The sequence below is a fragment of the Electrona antarctica genome, assembly GCF_951216825.1.
Source record: "Electrona antarctica genome assembly, chromosome: 6".
Classification (NCBI taxonomy): Eukaryota; Metazoa; Chordata; class Actinopteri; order Myctophiformes; family Myctophidae; genus Electrona; species Electrona antarctica.
The window spans coordinates 21,174,693-21,194,830 of record NC_136811.1 but is presented as its reverse complement, the minus strand read 5'-3'; the positions used below and the strand labels follow the sequence as shown (position 1 = coordinate 21,194,830).

Below are 20,138 nucleotides of genomic sequence, written 5' to 3'. Positions count from 1 at the left end.
TTATGAAAAACAACAAAAGAGATAAGTGAAGCTTATCCTATGCATATTTGTTCATTAACCACTTGACCGGGGGTCCCACAGAGGTGTAATACTGTGATAGCTGTGAACCACACCAACAGCCTGTATTCCTCATCACAGACATTACTTTGCAGAGAACAGTAAGAACAGCGACTGTGGCTCAAGAGGTAGAGCAGGTTGTCCAATGATCCATGGGTCGGCGGTTCGAATCCCGGCTCCTCCTGTCTACATGTCGAAGTGTCCTTGGGCAAGACACTGAACCCCAAATTGCTCCCGATGTGCTGGTTGGTACCTTGCATGGCTTCCGCCGTAATCGGTGTATGAATGTGTGTGTGAATGGGTGAATGTAATGCACAATCTATGTAAAGCGCCTTGGATAAAGGCGCTATATAAATGCACCATTTACCATTTATTTACCATTTTAACATTTCACTACAAAGTGGAACAGCATAATACAAAGTGGAATAGCATCGTCCAACTGACCTTGAGGTAGCAATGTGCGTAGCAGTGGTGCAGCAAGTTATCAGAGGGCAGGCACAGACTGCTAACTGTGCTGACCAGCTCCTGGGCGTACATAGGCACAGTGTGCTCCAAGTTCACTCTCTCCACCTGGAACCGCAGGGCTGGCAGCGGGCGCACAGGCTGGAACGCCAGCACACTGACCGGCCCCGGCGGAGCCTGGGGAGATAAGGACAGCAATAACATTAGCAAAGAGAAATGAAGAGTTCTGGGAAAGATGAGGTGAAAGGAGGGAAAGTAAGTGATACTTAATGATGAAGGGATGCAGCATATTTACCTGTATATATTTTCTATCACTCTAAATCATATGAGGTCAGCGACCTTTTTTTAACCCATTTTGGGCGGGAACATTATGTTATAATTTAGCTATTGAAAAATAGCAGATCTACAAGCTCATAGCGCGCCACCAAGTGGCGTGCTACGAGCTTGTAGGTCTGCAATTTTTGAAAAATCGTGAAAATATTTATTTCAGAAAACTGGAGGATTTAGAAGATTTTTTTAAAATTTTGAGGTCAGGCCTAAATGGGTTAATGTATTTATTTATTTTACTAATTGAGCAAACGTGTATTTTAGAGGTGGACATTACCTTCTGTCCCATGATGACAGGCATGAGTGCATGTAGCAGGTTGAATTCTGCCATGGAGACTGTGATGCAGACCTTGAGCAGAGTGACACAGGTGAGTCTGGTCGGGATGAATTCCTCCAGGACAGAGATCTCCTCGGGAGTTGCTGGACCTCGGCTCTCCTCAACCACTTCTAAAATACAAACAATTTGCAACGAAAATGTTATCAAGCCAAGCATGTATCCTACACCATGTTATCTGAAGTTAACTGGAGGAGTGAAGAGGTGAAGAACATCTGGAATTCAGTGATTAAATATTGATTTAATGGAAAAGATATTCAGTAGTACTGCCATCTGACTGGTACAGAGTCCCTTCCACTGTTTTCTTCGATTTTTCAAAAATAGCAGACCTACAAGCTCGTAGCGCGCCACTCGGTGATGAGCTTGTAGATCTTCTATTTTTCAATAGCTAAAGCATAACATAATGCTAACACCAAAAGGGGTTCCCACCCAAAATGGGTTAATAACACAATAACAAAGATTTTCCATCGCACCGTTTTCTTGCACATGATAAGAAGGACAAGTTGTGGTTCACGGACTACAACTCGACATTCAACATCATAGTCCCAGCAAGGCTCGACATAAAGATCAGAGACCTCGAGCAGCATGTGCGACAGGATATTAATTAGACTTCCTGAGGAACAGCCGCCAGGTGGCGAGAATGGGCAACATCACATCTGACCCTCTGACCCTCAACACAGGCGCCCCTCAGGGATGCGTGTTGAGCCCTCTCCTTTACTCCCTGGACAGACAAATATTACTGCACGGCAATGCACAGCTCCAATGTCATCATGTATGCTGATAACACAACGGTGATGAGCCAGATTGTAAACGATGACGAGTCTGCCTATGGGGACAAGGCCATCATCACAGGCACTCTGGTGTCAGGGGAGAAACATCTCCCTAAACATCAACAAGAACAGGAGCGTGGACTCCAGGAAGCAGAGTAGAGAGCACGCCCCTATTGTATTTTCATCTATGGTGTTGCAGTTGAAAGGGACAGGGACTTCAAGTTCCCCTGCGTACATATCGAGGAAGAGTTCAAGTGGGGCACACACAGCACGCATGAGAGGAATAAGGGTCTGTACTGGTTCTGTCGCCTGAAGAAGTTCAGAAGAAGTTTGGGCATCATCGGATTTCTGAACAGTTTCCACAGTTTCCCTGAACACCGCCTGTCACCGGCTTGCCACACTGGATCACTTTGTTCACGTTGGAATTTTCGCCTATCGTGTAAAAATCATGGCAAATTGTTCCAAAGCACCAACAACCAATCAACCAATGAGCACTAATCAGAGTGAGGAGTGACCAGAGCTCTGCTGCACCATGAAAACACGCCTGAGGTGGACCCAAACTCAGACCTCAGTTACTGAAAGATCTTGGATGCAGGCCCAGGGCCCAGGCTCCTTCTCAGGTCAGCAAAGGTTCTGGTGGACTAAGTTCCCAGCTCCGAGGTGGGCTCAGAACCTGATCCGAGTGCCTCTTAGTTCTTTGGCCCGGCGCCGCAGCCTGCATCAGGTTCTTCTGGCACTGCCGTGTCCAATCCAATCACATGCCAGGGATCGACCATATCCTCAGTCAACACTCGCACTCAGCAGACCCAAACGTTTGCAGCTCGCATGAAATAGTCTAGGCGTGTGCATAGGCATACAAAATGAGCAAACACAGTAACACACACACGCACACACACATACTGTACACATGTGCATGCACATGTGCGTGTGCACGCAAGCACACACTCTCACACACACAGCAACTACAGTCCAAAAACGCCCTGTGTTTTCCTGTTCCATTTAACAGATCCAACTGTGAAATTCCAGTTGCTTTTTTTTCTTCTTATATTGTTCTTGAGCAACATACCAAAGAAGAAAAAACAACCAAGCATGCTGTAAGTAATTTGCTAGTTGGAACCTCCTTCTCTAAATAGGGCAAGATCTTATAAAACTCAGAGTCGTCAGCCAATTTGGCTGCCTTTCCACAGCTCGTTTTGGGGAGGAAAGTCATTCTTCCTGAGCTCTTGGCGAGCGGGTGGATGAAGAGGAGTAGGGCACAGCAGAGAAGCACTAGAAAGACAGTCATGTCTTTGACCTCCTGATCCTTGCTCCTCTCATGGCAGACATACACACTCTCTATTGAAAGAATCCTTGAAGCCAAGGTTGAAACAGAATAGCAGCTGTCACCCAAATCACTTACAGACCAGACAAGCCTTGGGATGGGTTTACCTCAAAGCACTAAGATCATCTTTGTCCCTTTGCCTTTTCAGTGACACCTTCCCTTTTCAGGGAATATGAGCCATTCTACTTTACTCTAGCTCGACTAGATTCCGATTTATTGAGGTTTGAAAATCCTGTTTGTGGTCGGATTTTTACATCCCATAGCTGGAAGTGACGGCGTTGCCATAGCAACCGGATCAATGCCAAAAGGTGCCGTGGGGCTCAACCATTACATACAAGGAGTATACTGAGGGGGTACGAACATGCAAGTAGTTGGCTGATAACGTACCATAGCTGGGGGGTACGAGTATATTTGTATATGCCGCAGAAAAAGTTAAATAGAACAGAACAGAACAGAACACATACTTTCTTTTTTTTTTTAAGATATTTTTTTGCGGCTTACGCCTTTTATTGGTTTTTGAAGGGACAGACAGTAGGCTGACAGGAAACGGGAGAGAGATGGGGGAAGACATGCAGTAAAGGCCGTGTCGGGCTCGGGAGTCGAACCCGCGGCACACTGCGACTGGATTACCAGTCGGGTGCCCAGACGGTTACGCCACCGCCTGGGCCCAGAACACATACTTAAAAGTTACATTTATATCAACCATTGGTATTAACCAACTATTACTTTTTCCAGTGTATATCGCTTACAAATTATACACAGAAATGTCATTCTTCATATTCATCTATGAAATATTGTTGTAAGGGGCAGCGGTGGCCGAACGGTTTGCGGAGCGGTCTTGTTATCGGAAGGTCGCCAGTTCGAATCCCCGGACCGGCACGTTAAAATTACCACCGCTGAAGTGCCCTTGAGCAAGGCATTGAACCCCTACCATGACATGTTCTATGAGCAGGGTCTGGCTGTAAACAAGCATCTCGAGCTTAGTCCATTCACCCTGGGTAAACAAAGAACTTTGCTTTGCTTTGAAGCATTTCAGTATCAGACAATGTTTTTCTAAACTATCGGCCATCTGTATCCCTGCATTCCCACGTAATAAATAATGAATGATACTAACTCCTCTCTGTGACTTTATCACACCCTGTAGAACACCTACCACACTGAAAAATGTGCCTCTTATCTTTTTACCTCTTATCGTCTCTTCTCAATTTCCCAACTCCCCCCTGCAGCGTCGACTACACTGACCTTTCTCCAGTTATGCCTCTAGAGAGCCGACTCGTATAGAAACAGGAAGAACACACCGACCTGACTTGCTTTAGTCAAAAGCTCTCCAGTAATTACCCCCATCATCTATTATCTATCACAGATGCTGAAACAAGCAAAACCTACGGATGTTATGGTTTCGCAAAAATTAGACTTATTGCTACAGATATTACACATGCACGCATTCCAGCATACAGCTTTCACAACATCCCTGGGATGAGCTCATCAATAGCTGCACGGGCCTGAACGCTAACAAAAGGTGTTTGGCTTAACCTCCCTAGTGTGGTCGGACGGGTCACTGCTTTCATGTACAGCTCTGTGTTGAAAGATGGGGTTGTGCAAGGAAATAACAATGTGGTGAGCATGCAGAAAAGTGTGAGGCATTGTGTGAATCGTTTCATATCCTCTGGGCATGACATTAGGTGCAATGTGCAATAACAGAATACAATAGCATTGACTTGCATTGACAGATTAGAATAGAGTAGTAAAATATAGTACAAAAGGGGGGGTACCTAATTGGGCATCCGGAGAACTCGCCAGTTTACCAACTCGTCGCGATTTAGTGCATTTTAGTTTTACTTCACCTTCATTTAAATTGCATTGAATTGAGAGAGAGTATAGTTGTTTAGAGTTAACACTAGAGAAAGTAGGAATGCTAAAAGTTTAAACATCAAAGTACCGAAACAACATTGGTATTCACATACTCACCTTTTTATCATCATCTAGCTGACCATTTAATTGCACAAAATAATTTGATCACTTTGGAAATGAACTATAGCATGATAACATCTGTGGGTTTGACATACTACACTACTACTACACTACATACGGGGCGGCTGTGGCTCAGGAGGTAGAGCAGGTCGTCCAATGATCCATGGGTCGGCGGTTCGAATCCCGGCTCCTCCTGTCTACATGTCGAAGTGTCCTTGGGCAAGACACTGAACCCCAAATTGCTCCCGATGTGCTGGTTGGTACCTTGCATGGCTTCCGCTGCCATCGGTGTATGAATGTGTGTGTGAATGGGTGAATGTAATGTAAATTTTTTTTACACTGATGAAGACAGCATCTTAGCATAACGATGAAGACATTGATGAAGAATTTTCGCCGTGGCGACTTGGTAAACTGGCGAGTTCTCCGGTATTCCCTAATTGCCCATAAACACATGTAAAAAGATCATAGAACTGTACTCTGCAATACAATTATCAGTTTAAACAGGGAAACATAATCCAGTCCAGAATACCAATAGATTATTAATATATAAGTGAGTGGTGTGCCTGACCTGTCTGGGGTTTGCAGTAAGGCTCATACTCGTGGTCCATGGCACAGGTGACCATTTTAAGGATGCGGTGGACGGCACTGGCCTGTAGCCTGACATCCAAAGGTCCCACCGCCAGCCTCTTAATGGAGGTCTCCTGAACCAGGGGCACGGACTCCTCTTTATTCACCACAGAGAAGTCCTGAGAGCCTACACACACTGAGAAACACACATACAGTATGTAAGCACTATACCAAAAGACCACACAGGGTACAGACAAAATTGTGCGTACAGACACGCATGCACAGAGAGACACACAACCTCCCTTTCCAAGGAGAAATTCGTCACACTTGGATGGATCCATTATTGGGAATCTGTTATTTTCTCAAGTCACACTGGTGGCCATTTTTCAGAACTCACAAGAGGACGCCCAGTCTCTCTCTCTCTCTATTTAACAGTTTTACACTTTCACGAGCCAGAATATCACTGGGTTCTCTGATCTGATATTAGCGACTTGAGAGGCTGTTGGCAATCAAAAATAAGAAAAAAAAGAAGGGAAAGAAACACTTGTAGTATACTACTACAAGTGTGATCCTCTGTGTTGAACGATTCCAATGGCACAAAAAAGAAAACTCCTGATAGACAATGGTGTGACAGAGCAGCATGGAGCAGCTCACAGTCACATGGCCACGACCCGCCCGTAATGATGAATATTCCAAATGTCCACTTCTCTCCCACAGCTGTCCCCGCTTCATTCGTCGCAGCCCTCTTATTCCAGAGGTCGGCTGTAAAGCCATGGCTCCCCGGCAATAAAAACGGGAGAAATTAAAAATAAAAAAGGAATGGGGGCGATGAATGGCGGAGAGGAGGGGGGGAAGCAGAAGGACAAAGGGTCACAAAACTTGCTTTATTCCCATTACATACATTCCAATGCCGGGCTGAACATTCTTGCAGTTCAGAAGGACCAGGCGGTAGAGTTCTCTCTCTTTTTCTTCTTTGAAAGGATGGGGAAGATCAAATTCCCATTCATTTATAGAGATTTAACAAAAAAAAAGCTCAGGGCAATGTCACTTCCCTTTCCTATTTCTACCACGACTGGGCTGAGACGGATTACAGCCTAATATCAACCATATGGCTGCAGTTAAGAGTAGTCAATGGATTGAAAGGGGGTTGAAATTAGCCGGGTTTTAGACGAATTATAAGCATCTCCATTTCTCAGCGAACAGTATAAATCGAATCCGCGGCATGACTCTTACGTGAAGTCAACGTGAGGCTTTGCATGTGTGAACCGAGGCTGGGTTAGTGTTTCCGTCGACTCAGAGTTTATGTTCGTCCTGTGGCAATGGAGCCTAATTTGTTTGCCTGACACTGGATCTAGTCCCGTCCACGGAGAGCAGAACATACTTTGACAGTTGAGGCACATTCCGATTGGCAAGTGTAACCTTAGACATCCCGCAGGAGAAGGGGACTGACACTTATCCTGCTGTCAGAAATGAGTTTGACAGCTGAGGACGACAGTATCAATGTTTTTTTTTAATTTAGATTATTATCTGGAACTGACAGCGGGAGGAAACAATAGCCTAGTTAGAATGAGAGTTAAATAGAGGAAGAGAGAGAGACATAGAGAGACGGAGACAGACACAGAGAGAGAGAGATGAGATCTTATAATATTCATACCTTAGTTCTCTAGGTCACAAAAACATCGTAACCAGAATGTCAGAGTGACAACAATGGCTGATGATGAGTAAAGTCTCCATTAGCCTTGTTTCAGACAACAACCACTAATGTCTGTTGATGAAGGAGAATGGGTAGCAGTAATTTAAGACAATAAACTGTCCACAGGAAGCTATTATCACCTGGCTATATATTTACATGACCTCTTTTGACATGGGGCCCGTATAGGGCTTTTACAGTACTATCATACTTTTCCACAAGGCTCAGTAAGGGGTTGCACTTCATCAGGAGTCGATGTGACTGTTTTTCAAATTAAGTGCTCACAGTGGAAGGGATTTTTGTTTCTTTGATTCTGCACTTGAGAATGTCAATTGGGGGATTGTCTTTTCTCACCGCCACCGTCACACTTAAAGACAGACAGCAGCTCTCTCGCAGCTTTGAAATAAAACACTCAACAATCAGGCCTTAAAGCGCCGAGACATTCGTGGGCCAAATACAACATTTCAACTAAGTCAAATTGAAGGGGGTACTCTTGATCTCTTAATGGGAACTTCAGATCTTTCAGACTTGAATAAACATACTTGAGTGCTGCGGCCCAGGAATGAGGAATCCTGCCCGTCTAAAGGCTTCTCCCAGGAAGAGTGACACCTAATTAGCCGAGAGGAGGCCTATTCACTTTCTCAAGCGCTTACAGGTAGAGAGACAGAGGGGAAACAGTGTATCAACAAGCAGCGCGGAGAAAAGAAACTCAAATATGTGTCAGTGCAGACTAAACAGTCCTGACAGCTGCCCTGCAGGTAGGTTTGGGGTGAGAGCAAGGACAGGAGGGGTCAAGGACCAGGTGGTTGCGTCTCAAACAAGACAAACTTTCTTTTAGTCTCCAGGGGGCTTGTTTGACAGAGGAGAGTGGAGAGAGGGAGGGAGAGAGGGACAGAAAAAGATGGCAAGAGAGAAAGGGAGAGAAGAAGAAGACAGATAGGTAGAAATAGAAAGAACACACGCGAGAAGGAAAAGAGAACATGACAGATAAGGTGGCGAGGTGAGCAAACAAGCTCTCTGAGGAGGAATGAATTGGACAATACCTGTGCCGCTGCTGTTCTCCATTGTGTAGAGGTAATCCATGTAGAAGGCACCAAAACGCTGCATGCCTGCTATCTCTGTGTAGGTCTCCTGTCAAACAAACGCATGGCCAGGTAAACATGGCTGCAGGGCAGCAAACAGGCAGTGCCCGGGGTCACAGCGGCTACGAGAGGGGTCAAATCAGAGCCAAAGAGGTGTGTTACTGAAGAGATCACTCGCTAAGTAAGAATATTTTTAACCTTTTACAAGGCAGGGGCAGGAGCTTTGCTATTGTTGATGGAGTTTGAAGGAGACAGGCTCTCCAAGGTGGGACTATTGCAGATCAGATGTTTCATAATAATTCGGCTTCAGTATTTTATTTCCAAAGTTTGTGCAAGCAAAAATATGCCAGATTACGCTACTATTACCTTAAGTAAATATTACATTCCACATTTTCTAGATGTATTCTAAACTACTTGATAATTAGACAAGCCTGACATTGTTTTTCAGTAACGAATTATTTGAGAGAGAGAGAGAGAGAGAGAGAGAGAGAGAGAGAGAGAGAGAGAGAGAGAGAGAGAGAGAGAGAGAGAGAGAGACCAATTTACTTTAACCACGTATACGCGTTTTAGACCGAATAGTGATAATAGATTCAGCGATTGTATTCCTGCTATTTTTTCTAATTGTTTAAAAAAATTCTAGTAACATTTGGAAAATATCTGCCTAAAATGGCATTCCAAAAACAGGGACAGGAAGTGGTTAATGACATAACTATCATTTTTTCCATGCTGGAAGACAAATAGAAAGATCCATCCATCCCTGAAGAGTATTCAAAGGTTATCACCAGCCTGTTCCTCTCCGGTAGGTAATAATGCTTCTGAGGGTATGGCAAATCGAGTGGCAAAGTGACAGGTAAAGTGAGTTTAACATTGTTAAATAGGCAATTAAATATGACTTTTCTGTTTGGATGAATGGGCTGTCAAGGCCAGAAAGTAGTTTTTAGCCACTTAGTTGGCATTCCTGCATAACTTCCTGGTTTGATGATGATGTCACGCGCATACCCTCTATTGCGCAGCAAACTACTGATGAGAGGAGAGAGAGAATGAAAAGGAATGAGAGAGAGAGAGAGCGAGAGAGAGAGAGAGAGAGAGATCAATTGTGCCTCTCCACTAAGTCTTTGCATAGGCATTTCAATAGAGCCTTATCAGAAAGGGCAGGTTAATGAGTAATATTTATTAGTGGACCTCTAATGGCACTTGGCATGCTTTTGGATCAAAGCCACAGGCTAGTTTCAAGAGCGCTAATGAATTAACACAAACACCTGTGACTCCTTCGACTTCCATGGATAAATAATGTGATGGATGGATGGATGGGCGTCCAAACAGTTGCTTCACTTAGGGTCATGAATAATGCCCTATAGCAAAGTCAACGCTAGAGCTGCGACGGCTGATGAGGAGGCCCATCAAGGCTTATCAGTGATAATGGCTTTAACACTACTATGTAGATACTGGGGACATTCCTCTGCAACCAGGAACTGTAGAAACACAGCCGTGTTACTGAAATGCCATGTACCTCATTGATTGTGACTTCAGGCCAGAAATGTTATTCTTTGGACATTCTGTTCATTTTGGGAACCATGCACATTAATGATTTGCTTAAGGTCTTTCTGTGGTAGCTATAAGCATCTGGTATGGAATGACTGTCTTGCTATTACAGATGGGCAGCTTAGTCATATATGTTTGACTGACTCTGGACTGCTATAGGAGTTCAACAAGAAAACAACTTCCTAGTAAGAATTAGGACTAAGTTTCAGAAAGGATTTCAGAGCTAAGATATTGTTGGAAAATAGGTTGCAGGGATGTTTGAATAATGCAGTCAGTTAATCAGTAGTTGTACTCGTAGCATAAACCCTAAAGCCTTGTTCAGAGTCAGACCAAAGATTTGCAACGAGACAAAACAGTTTTAGCCTCTTTCACACACAAACATATTATGTTCAAGAACAACCTTTTTTATTTTAATGTAATAACAAATAGAAAGGAAAGGTTGTGGGGTCTCTCTCTCTCTCTCCTGGTTCATGTCTCCCCTTCCTCTCTTTGTAAACGCAAAAATGCACACAGTCTAGTGACGTTCATTCGTTCTTTAGTTTTTTTACTGACCAACCTGTAAAAGAGTCAGACAGAGAAAGCAAGTGAACAAGAGAAAGGAGGGAAGAGTCTATATATGGTTAGAGTGTCCGCCCTGAGAGTACGAGGTCCGGGTTCAATACCATGACCGGGTCATACCAAAGAGTATACATGGGACCCAATGCCTCCGTGCTTGGTACTCAGCATCAAGGGTTGAATTGGGAGTAAATCCTGGAGACATACTAGCATCATGGCTGGGGGACATACTTGTGCACCAAGCCACCTAACGAAACAGGAGCAGGAGATAGGCTCCTGCTCTATGGGCCACATGGCATTGCATATTGAGTTATTGTACAATAACGTGGGTTCCCTAAACCCTACTTACTTATACAAAGGTCAACGTGCTATGGAAATAGTAAACGATCTACGCTCGTTGCCTTGATGTGAATTATAAAATGTCGCAAACGTTGATGGTTACAATTTGGCTCGTCGCAAATCTAGGCGCAAGAGATTTTAAGAGATTGCATTTTGAAAATAACTAGAGGAATGATGCCGTTCTTTATTAACACTCACTCCTTATTTTATACTTTGATCACTTAAAGTGATAACTTCAAAAATAGCTGATCTACAAGTTCACAAATTCACAATGCATCGCAACAAGTTGTGAGCTTGTAGGTGAGGCATTTTTTGAAAAATTCCACAAAAAAAGGATACCAGGGTTAATGTGGTTAACATTAATGAATGTACTAATTTGTTCCATTAAGGGAAATGCCATTCCCTTAATGGAACTAATTTGTTCCATTAAGGGAAATGCCATTCCTTTCATCCCTTCAATATGTCCTCTAGCTGTCTATCAATCTTGCAGTAATCAGTCAGAGCAGTGGCTTGGCTGCTAGCTGTTGCCTCTGTGTGAACAGGTGTCCAGACGAGGAGCACTGATAAGATGGGAAGCACTTTTATGCTCATTTTGATTGATTGGATGCCGTTGTGGGGAACATGCTCCGAGCTCTAAAAATAGACTGACAAAATAAACTGGAAACAGCTGAAGTCGTATAGAGTCCCATTTCGGCACGGTGGGATAAATATCTGGATAAACATATGATAGTAACTTGGGTTCATACTTAAATAATTTGTGAAGGTCTGTGATATACGAGTATTTAAAGGGTAAGACCACATTTGTAGAGGTTTGGGTTGTGTAGTTACCTTGCCATGATGTAACTCCAAATGTGAACAAGAAATCAAAAAGAATTGCTCCAGTGATTAGAAATTGTTCAAATTGATAATTCAAAATATGCTCCTCATTGACTTACAGTACATTGTACATTGAAACAGCTCTCAAAGTCACTCTTTTAGTAAGTAAACAAACACAAACAAAGTTGATTCTGACATTATAGAGCATCACCAAAACTCATACCGTTTTCTTTTTTCATAAAAATGTTAACTTCCTGTTGATTTTGCCATTTTTATAAGGAAGAAAGCCCGGACTGGAGTCATGGACCCAGATCCAGATCTTCAAATTGTAAAATCAACAGGAAGTTAACATTTTTATGAGAAAATAAAACAGTATGAGTTTTGGTGATGTTTGTTTATGTACTAAAAGAGTGACTTTGAGAGCTGTTTCAGCGTACAATGAGGAGCATATTTAGAATTATCAATTTCTAATCACTGGAGCAATTTCTCTTTTTAATTTCTTGTACAGATTTGGCAAGGTAACTACACAACCCAAACCTCTACAAAAGTGGTCTTACCCTTTAAGGCTTTACATTTCAGCAACTGAGTGCTAACTGTTGTCTGTCTGCATATCTTGGACTCTGCACCCGTTACACTGCATGAGACTTGAGCACATTGTTATTATTATTTATTTATTCTGTGTAGTACTAGTTGTAGTGACCTTGTGGTTGGTAGCATCCAAGATGAACTCCGCTCTGACGCCGTTGTTCTCTGGACTGCGGTAGTCAAACAGGGAGTTGGTGAGATAGGTCATCCCCTTACTGCTCAGACTCTCTCCACAGCTGAAGAACACTGCATCCTGGCAGACAGACAGAGAGGCAGAGCAGAAGAAAAAAAGTATTTTTCATCCTTTTATAGCTATGTTGAATATTAAAAGGGCTGGCATTATAAGCTGAGGCTTCTGCCAAACACTCCCTTTTGGTCAACAAAAAATACCCTGAATACATTGTATAAGGTGTGTTTATTTTAAATGACCAATAAACTTGAACTTGAACTAAAGAAGGAAGAGAAAGAAAACAAAGATTGTGAGAAAAGGACAGAGGGGGGAGAGAAAAATGAAAAAAAGACTATACTATATAAAAAACTATATTTTATATGATACTAAATAAATACAGTTCTGTTGATTAGATAACAAAAAACAGCCCACCACCACGGAGGTTGTGGGTTTCCAATCCACCGTGGTGCATCCGGCCTTGTCGGGAAATCTATGCAAACACACAATTGGCCCGTGTTCGGGGGAGGGAAGCCGGGTGATGGTCATTGCACGTACTCCTACAGGTTGGGGCGGCACCTGTCAGCAGGGAGTGTTGGGGTGGAAGGAGTAGGACGAAGGCCCTACGTCCTCCCGGCAGGGGCTCCTCACTGGCAGGTGAGTCAGTAGGATACAACAGCACACACAGAAATGTGTGTGGGGAGGAATTAATAGCTATATCGACTTTAAATTGGAGAGAAAAAGGGGTTAAAAGAGGGGGGGAAATAAAGAAAATAATGGTTCCGTTCTACTGCTAACTGCTATATGCTATAATGCACAGCCTCTAATTTATTAGCCAGATACTACAATTCCTACATGTATGCAAACATAATCAAATTTATATTAACTGCATGGTATTGCATTACATTATACAAACGTGGGCGATGATATACAGTATTGTATATGAAAATGAAAATATACAGCAAAAATTACTTCAACTGAGCCTGGAGGGCTTTGCTGTATATGAGAGGATGGCGAGACCGCTTTCGACACAGCAATTTCAATCATGTGTGTGGCTAACACTGAACATTACGGTGAATTACAAATGGCATTTGGATCACACTCCTCCATAAACAAAGCCGACCGCATCTCTCTGAAAGTGGTTGGGAGCTTTAGAGGCTGCAGGAGGGAAGGTTTAGGTGAAAGTTATCTCTTTTCTGGGTCTTTTAATCTTCCTTCTTCCCTCATGAGTGTTCCCTGAGGTTTTTAGTCTGTCTTTACCTCTTCACATCGGTTCATGTTTTCCTCAAAGTCCCGGACTCCCATGATGCCTTTCAGGCAGAGTGCCCGGCAGCCCACAAAGCCAATCTGACAGTCAAAGAAAGGCTCTCCCATCAACAGCACCTGGATGAAAGAGGACAGGGAGGGGAGAGAGTGAGACCTTTCAAACCACATCTCCAATACTCGGTTTTACAGACAAACTTCTCGGCAAAGGACAAGGTGGAAACTGGAAATTGTTCTTGGAGTCTTTCTCCCCCTCACCGATGAAAGGTCTCATACATTAAATAATATGGAAAGCACATTCATTTATTAAGATGAGCATTATTACACTTGGCTTAACAATGAAAGAAAATAGAACCTGAGATGAAGTGATGATGTGAGGACATTCATTATGGTAAAAATCTGATCAAAAATGTTCTACTGAAGCAAAAACGCCAAAGGCACAGAAGCCTTTCCTCTCCAAAGAGAACACCCAGAGTGTAATATTCCTTGCTACAGTCAATACGAGCCCAATAAAACTATAACGCAGCAATAATTCACAGAAATTAATTTGACTGGATTACCTTTTTACGTGGCAGTAAAACACGGAATGTGAAATTAATGAAGATTTAAGACCCAATATATTGTTGACTTATCACACACAAGGCTCTCAACTGTGACCAGTTTGGGGTTGTGTTGGTTTGCGGTGTTGGTCACATTATGGCCTCATTTCATTGTGTTGAAAAGTAGTAAGGGTCACATGGCTGCCACTTTCATTTTCTCTCTCAGAGTTTGGGATGACTGCGTGTGTATACACGTGCACACGTGGTGCATGTGGGTAGCAGTGCAAGAGGCCTGTAACCACCAGCTAGGTGTGGTTCGCCTTAACTCACCGTAGCCTTCGCCTCACCCGGCAAGACAACAGAGAGCAATCCTATAAAACTTTACGTTTCACCACACAATAATTACAAGGCCTAGTTTTCCCTGTTTTACTAGCCATCCCTTCGCCTTTCACCGCTCTCACTTTTTGGTCCCTGTTCAGACTCCTCTCCCCCCCTCTTCCAGCAAAAGCATAAATTACAGAAATTGGAATTGGAAATCTCTCAGAATTCTCACATCTGGTAGAAAGCTTAGGAGCAGAAAACCCCTTTCCCTATTCCAACCAGGTAATCAGAGAGTAAGGTATAAAAATATTTTCTACGCCGAGAGGGAAAGGCGGAAATGATCAGACTTGGCCTGATTCGGTTCTAGATTCCAAAGTGTTAACCCAGGCCAGAGATTAGTGACCCAAGGAAGGTGTATGAACCTACAGTACTTACTACTTGGGCAAGGATCTTATTTTATCTTATCTTATATTATCTTATCAAAGACAAACACTGAAGAATGAAATGATAATCATAAATGGATCATAAGAAGGGACGGACAGTTGAACTATGAGATAAATTATTTTGATATCTTAAGTCATTATTGTAATGACCGACATGGGAACGGTAATGGGTGTACAGTCAGTCAGTGTCAGAAGGTCTGAAAGCAATGGTTTATTCTCATTTCCTCACCGTCATATGGTTGTCTAAATCCTCACCAAGGCCAGTGAGTTGATGTAATCCCTCAACTGCGCCTTGGTCTGCCCCAGGTCTCCTCCCAGTGGGTTGTGCTAGGGAGATGCTTGAGAAGCATCCTAACCAGATCCACCCGAAGCACCTAAGCTGGCTCCTTTCCAGGCGAAGAAGCAGGGACTCTACTCCGAGTCTCTACTTTACTCCGACGGAGTAGTAACATTTTCATTACTACTTCTTATAGCTACTTTAAGTTCCACGCAAATGGGTCCAGCGGTGCCGGAGATTAACTGCTCACAGACTGACACATGGACAGATGGACAGACTGGGATGTAAACTTGGCCTGGCCTAGACGAAGGTCGCAGTTAATTATGGAATCGTGCATTTCCCGTCAGTGTGTTGTTTGGTGGACCTTTGCCTGTTACAGGCCAGACGCTCAATTGCGCTATGTTGGAAAAATGTCAATGCCCCTACGATCGGCTTTTGGTTGAGGAATTTAACGACCAGTTTGGCACATGAGAAACTAACGTATGTAATTAGGAAGAAACCTGCTGTATTCTATAAGATATGGGAGAGGTTCTTGGACTTCATTAAGCGATATTGAAGAGGCTTTGGATGTATAGTGGTTATTTGCAGTAGTCAGCTGTAGGGTGGGGGTAAGGAACTGTGACGGGACATTTTTTTTTGTAGTTTTTTGTTTATTTGCTTTGTATGTATGGACATATCCTGATGTTTCTTTGAAGATTTTGCTTAGTGTGCTGCCATGTGGGTGTGTGGGGGGGGGGGAATATATGTGAATAATTGCTTTGAAAATACTATGTTGTAAAGAGAAATCAATAAGTGTGTTGTTTGGTTGGTTGGTCACCCCAGGAATGGACCATATATAAGACACGCTCCATACTGTATATGGGCAGTAAAGAATTCATTCCATATGTTGATCTGACCCCCCATGAAGAGGGAATCTTGAAACAAGAAAGTGGCCGCACACGCCAATAGCCAGAGTGCCAATATTTTATTTAGGCCTTCATCAGGCTCATCATTCCCTGATGAAGGCTTAACCGCCGATACGTTGGATTCTGTCTAGCTGCTGTCCTAAATAAAATATTGGCACTCTGGCTATTGGGGTGTGCGGCCACTTTCTTGTTGTTTCAAGATTCCCTCTTCAAGTTCTCTCCCGTGGGCTGGCACCGCTAAAAAGGATTTTGGTGTGCGTTAGCATCCTTGTGCACAGATGTGCACAGATCCCCCCATGCCAAAGCGCCAGCGCTCGCCCAGCAGTCTGCTGTCACCCAGGTGGATGCGTGCACGCAACGTCGCTTCTCACCCTCAAGCGTCTTACTGGTAATAATAATAAAGGGTGAGGATTGGGAGGTTGAATGTAGAGAACTTACTTCGATGGTCATTCCTTCCTGCTCCAGACACAGGACTTCTCTGGACTTCACCTTCTGAGGGCTATAGTAGCTGCTTTCTGACTGCGTCTCAGTCAGCTAAAAGACAGAAGACCAAAGACAGAAGGACAATAACATTAATGACAATAATGCAACAGTATAAGTATTTATGTGAGGTCCCTGGATATTTACATGATCTAAGAGGCAACCACATTAACACAATCTTTTCAAGTTTCAAAACATGGGATAAAAACAAATGGCTAGGGGGGGAAAAGCTAGATAAAGAAGTATTCTATTAACCAAATGCCTTTTTAGTGTCTTGTGGGAGAAACAGATTAATACAAATGCAATTAACAAAAACATTACCAGAAGACCTACTGTAATAGTTTAGGACATTACCGAAATGGACGTCATGAAAAGTCATTACTGCCAAATTCAGATATTTGTGTGTGTGTGTGTGTGTGTGTGTGTGCGTGTGTGCGTGCGTGCGTGCGTGCGTGCGTGCGTGCGTGCGTGCGTGCGTGCGTGCGTGCGTGCGTGCGTGCGTGCGTGCGTGCGTGCGTGTTTGTGCAGAGACACAGACACATGATTTAAGATATACTGTAAACAAAGCTCCATAAGTATCTAGATGTAAAAAGGCAATGGGGCCCTGGAGGGTAATGGCTAAGCCCTGCAAACAATAACAACCAACAGAGGGAAAATGACATTTTCAACATCTGAGACAGGATGTCAGCCTTTAAGCACACTGGTCTGTTCTTGTTGTTCTCATCCAAGTCCGGTGGGGGGGCCACAGACATACATCAAACACATGACAGCCACTCCCCTCTGACTCAAGAGGAGGTCCGCTGTGCTGGCTCTCTTTTGGTGGGTAACAATCATTTAAACACTCCAACAACACACTCATGATATCATATAAACTGATATAAAGTCACTGAGGTCATGTGTCAGGAGCTTGGGTCTCACTAGAGATTTATTGACTCTGTGTATGTGTGTGTGTGTGTGTGTGTGTGCGTGCGTGCGTGCGTGCGTGCGTGCGTGCGTGCGTGCGTGCCTGTGTGCCTGCGTGCCTGTGTGCCTGTGTGCGTGTGTCCATAATGCCTGGCGAGGTTTGGTAGCAAGGGGCAGAGAGGTCCAGAGGGGTGTGAAGGCTTGGGGTTGGCTGGTGCAGAGCTGCTCAGCTCCAGCCCATTCAACTTTAACACAGGAAGCAGGTGCAGGGTTAAAACCAGCTGTGCCTTATTATCCCTCCTGATGGAGCGGCCTCTCTCTCTCTTTTTCACTCCCTCTTTCCCCTCTTTCGATTCCAATGGTTTAATCACGTGTGGGGACTAAGGGAACGGCATGAAGGAGCCTCCGCCTCCTTGCATCCCATCAGCCCTTGGTGCGCCCAAGGGTTGATGGACTGCGAGGACGTTAAACTCTGACAAAGGAACGCTGCAATGCACCACGTTAGCGCATGGTGCCGTTTGTCTTTGAAGTGCTGCCCATCAGACAGGGAGAAACACACTCATGGGTTATCCAGAGACAACATGGCTGTCGTGGTGCTGCCCAATTGGTTATAGGGAGGCTCTGCTTACTGTACCTGGGCCTAAAGCAACACACAGAGCCGAGAGAACCGAGCACCAGTGGAGCACCGACCCAAACACCTCAGCCATCCAATAATACACAGAGCTACTGCAGCTGGTGAGCTACAGCTACCACTCCTTTCTTCTTTCATTCTCATCCACATTATAGAGATTTGGACATCCAACACAAACCAAATGATTCTTTATGAGGCATCTTGGAGCTTTCATACGTGTTGGATTAGACTCTCTGGGTACTTTTCTTTTACGCCCTTTCCTTAGAAATGTAACGCACAATGGGAAGGCTGTGATGGAAAAGTGGGAAACTGACGATGAGAGCACATCAAATTTGCTTTTGATGAAATGATTCAAAATGCAGAACGTATGAAAATGTAGTCCGTGTGTTTCTGAAAATGAAAAATGATTGGCCGAGCTGCAAACGGCTTGGCAGGAGCTCAGGACCGAAGAGGGGGGTAAAATGGCTGATGATCAACTATGCGTAATGTGTGTAAAAGTCATTAAAGTGTACTGCCAATTTCTCTGATGAAACAGGCCCAAGGAATAATGCATCAGGATCCTAAAAATACCTCTCTGATTTCATGTGCATGACAAGCCCAGGTTCACGCAGTGGCTGTTCAAAGACGAGAGACTCCCTCAAAACTAAATACTTCCGTGTATAAGAGAGGGGGAAACCGTTTAAAACGCCATCCCCTCAGCTGTCTGCAATTACTCCTGACCAGAGGCAATTAATTGATTAAAAGAACTCAAACACTACAGGAACAATTTAAACATTATTAGAAAAGCACCGGGCTCTGCTTGGCCTGAAACAGGGCTCCCCCTTCTCTCTCTCTCACACACACACACACTCTGACACACACACACACACACACACACACACACACACACACACACACACACACACACACACACACACACACACACACACACACACACACACACACACACACACACACACACACACACACACACACACACACACACACACACACACACAAAGAGCGGAAACGTGATCCTAGATGCATGAACCAAAGTGGGAAACACAGATGAATTCCAACTATTCTGAGTGAGCGGTCAGGATTATAGTTTGGTATCCGTTTCTGAACAGTCATCATAGCATGTATAATGTCTAAAACATTAACGTGACCCAAGACACCAGTTAGCGAGCGGTTTCTCTACCCTCCGCTGTACCGCACACAGAGAAAAAGAGGACTGAGACTTCCTGGAGATCAAACTGAAAATTACCACCAAAAACAAAAAAAGAACAAAAAAAGTGGACGGGTGGGAATGCAGAGGAGGGAATAAAAACAACTCTCTAATGTTAGGGAGGGAAACATACCTAATTGCTAACACACAACCATATCGTATTTTGTAATCTTGAGATTCAATTCAGCACATTATCTCGCAGAGCTTCCAAAAGAATTTCCTGGCAAATATACCTGTGCCTATTCTAATCTCAATTGTCTTATCATGTTCTTTCTCTTGTAATAATAATAATAATAAAAAAATGCATTCATATTTTATTTGTTCTGCAGAAACCTTTGATGTAATCTTTAGTGATGAAAAAATGGATGTGATTTTTGATGGTCATTGGTCACACATTTCTCTTTGAAAATGCAACGGACAATTATGAAATTATAAAAATTCCTAAAGCTGTGGAGTGCATTCACACCCTTACATGGCACATTGCGAGATTGTAGATCGGACATTTTTGCGGAAGATATTATTTGTATTTGATGTGAAGTCAAAATAGGAAGATGGGCCAAAAAAAACAGTATATAGCTTTTGCAT

The 20,138-nt window shown here is 43.6% G+C and overlaps 1 protein-coding gene across 1 annotated transcript in view; it reads right to left on the bottom strand.

The window, feature by feature from the left end:
• The window catches only part of vps13b (vacuolar protein sorting 13 homolog B), a 405,382-nt gene that overhangs the window by 332,024 nt on the left and 53,220 nt on the right, over positions 1 to 20,138 (bottom strand). The window contains exons 9-15 of the mRNA XM_079503680.1: positions 16,771 to 16,866; positions 13,845 to 13,967; positions 12,534 to 12,671; positions 8,543 to 8,630; positions 5,811 to 6,005; positions 1,124 to 1,293; positions 502 to 696 (exon numbers count right to left, since the gene is read on the bottom strand). Coding sequence (XP_079359806.1) covers positions 502 to 696; positions 1,124 to 1,293; positions 5,811 to 6,005; positions 8,543 to 8,630; positions 12,534 to 12,671; positions 13,845 to 13,967; positions 16,771 to 16,866 — 1,005 coding nt within the window. The remainder of the gene's footprint in view (positions 1 to 501; positions 697 to 1,123; positions 1,294 to 5,810; positions 6,006 to 8,542; positions 8,631 to 12,533; positions 12,672 to 13,844; positions 13,968 to 16,770; positions 16,867 to 20,138) is intronic.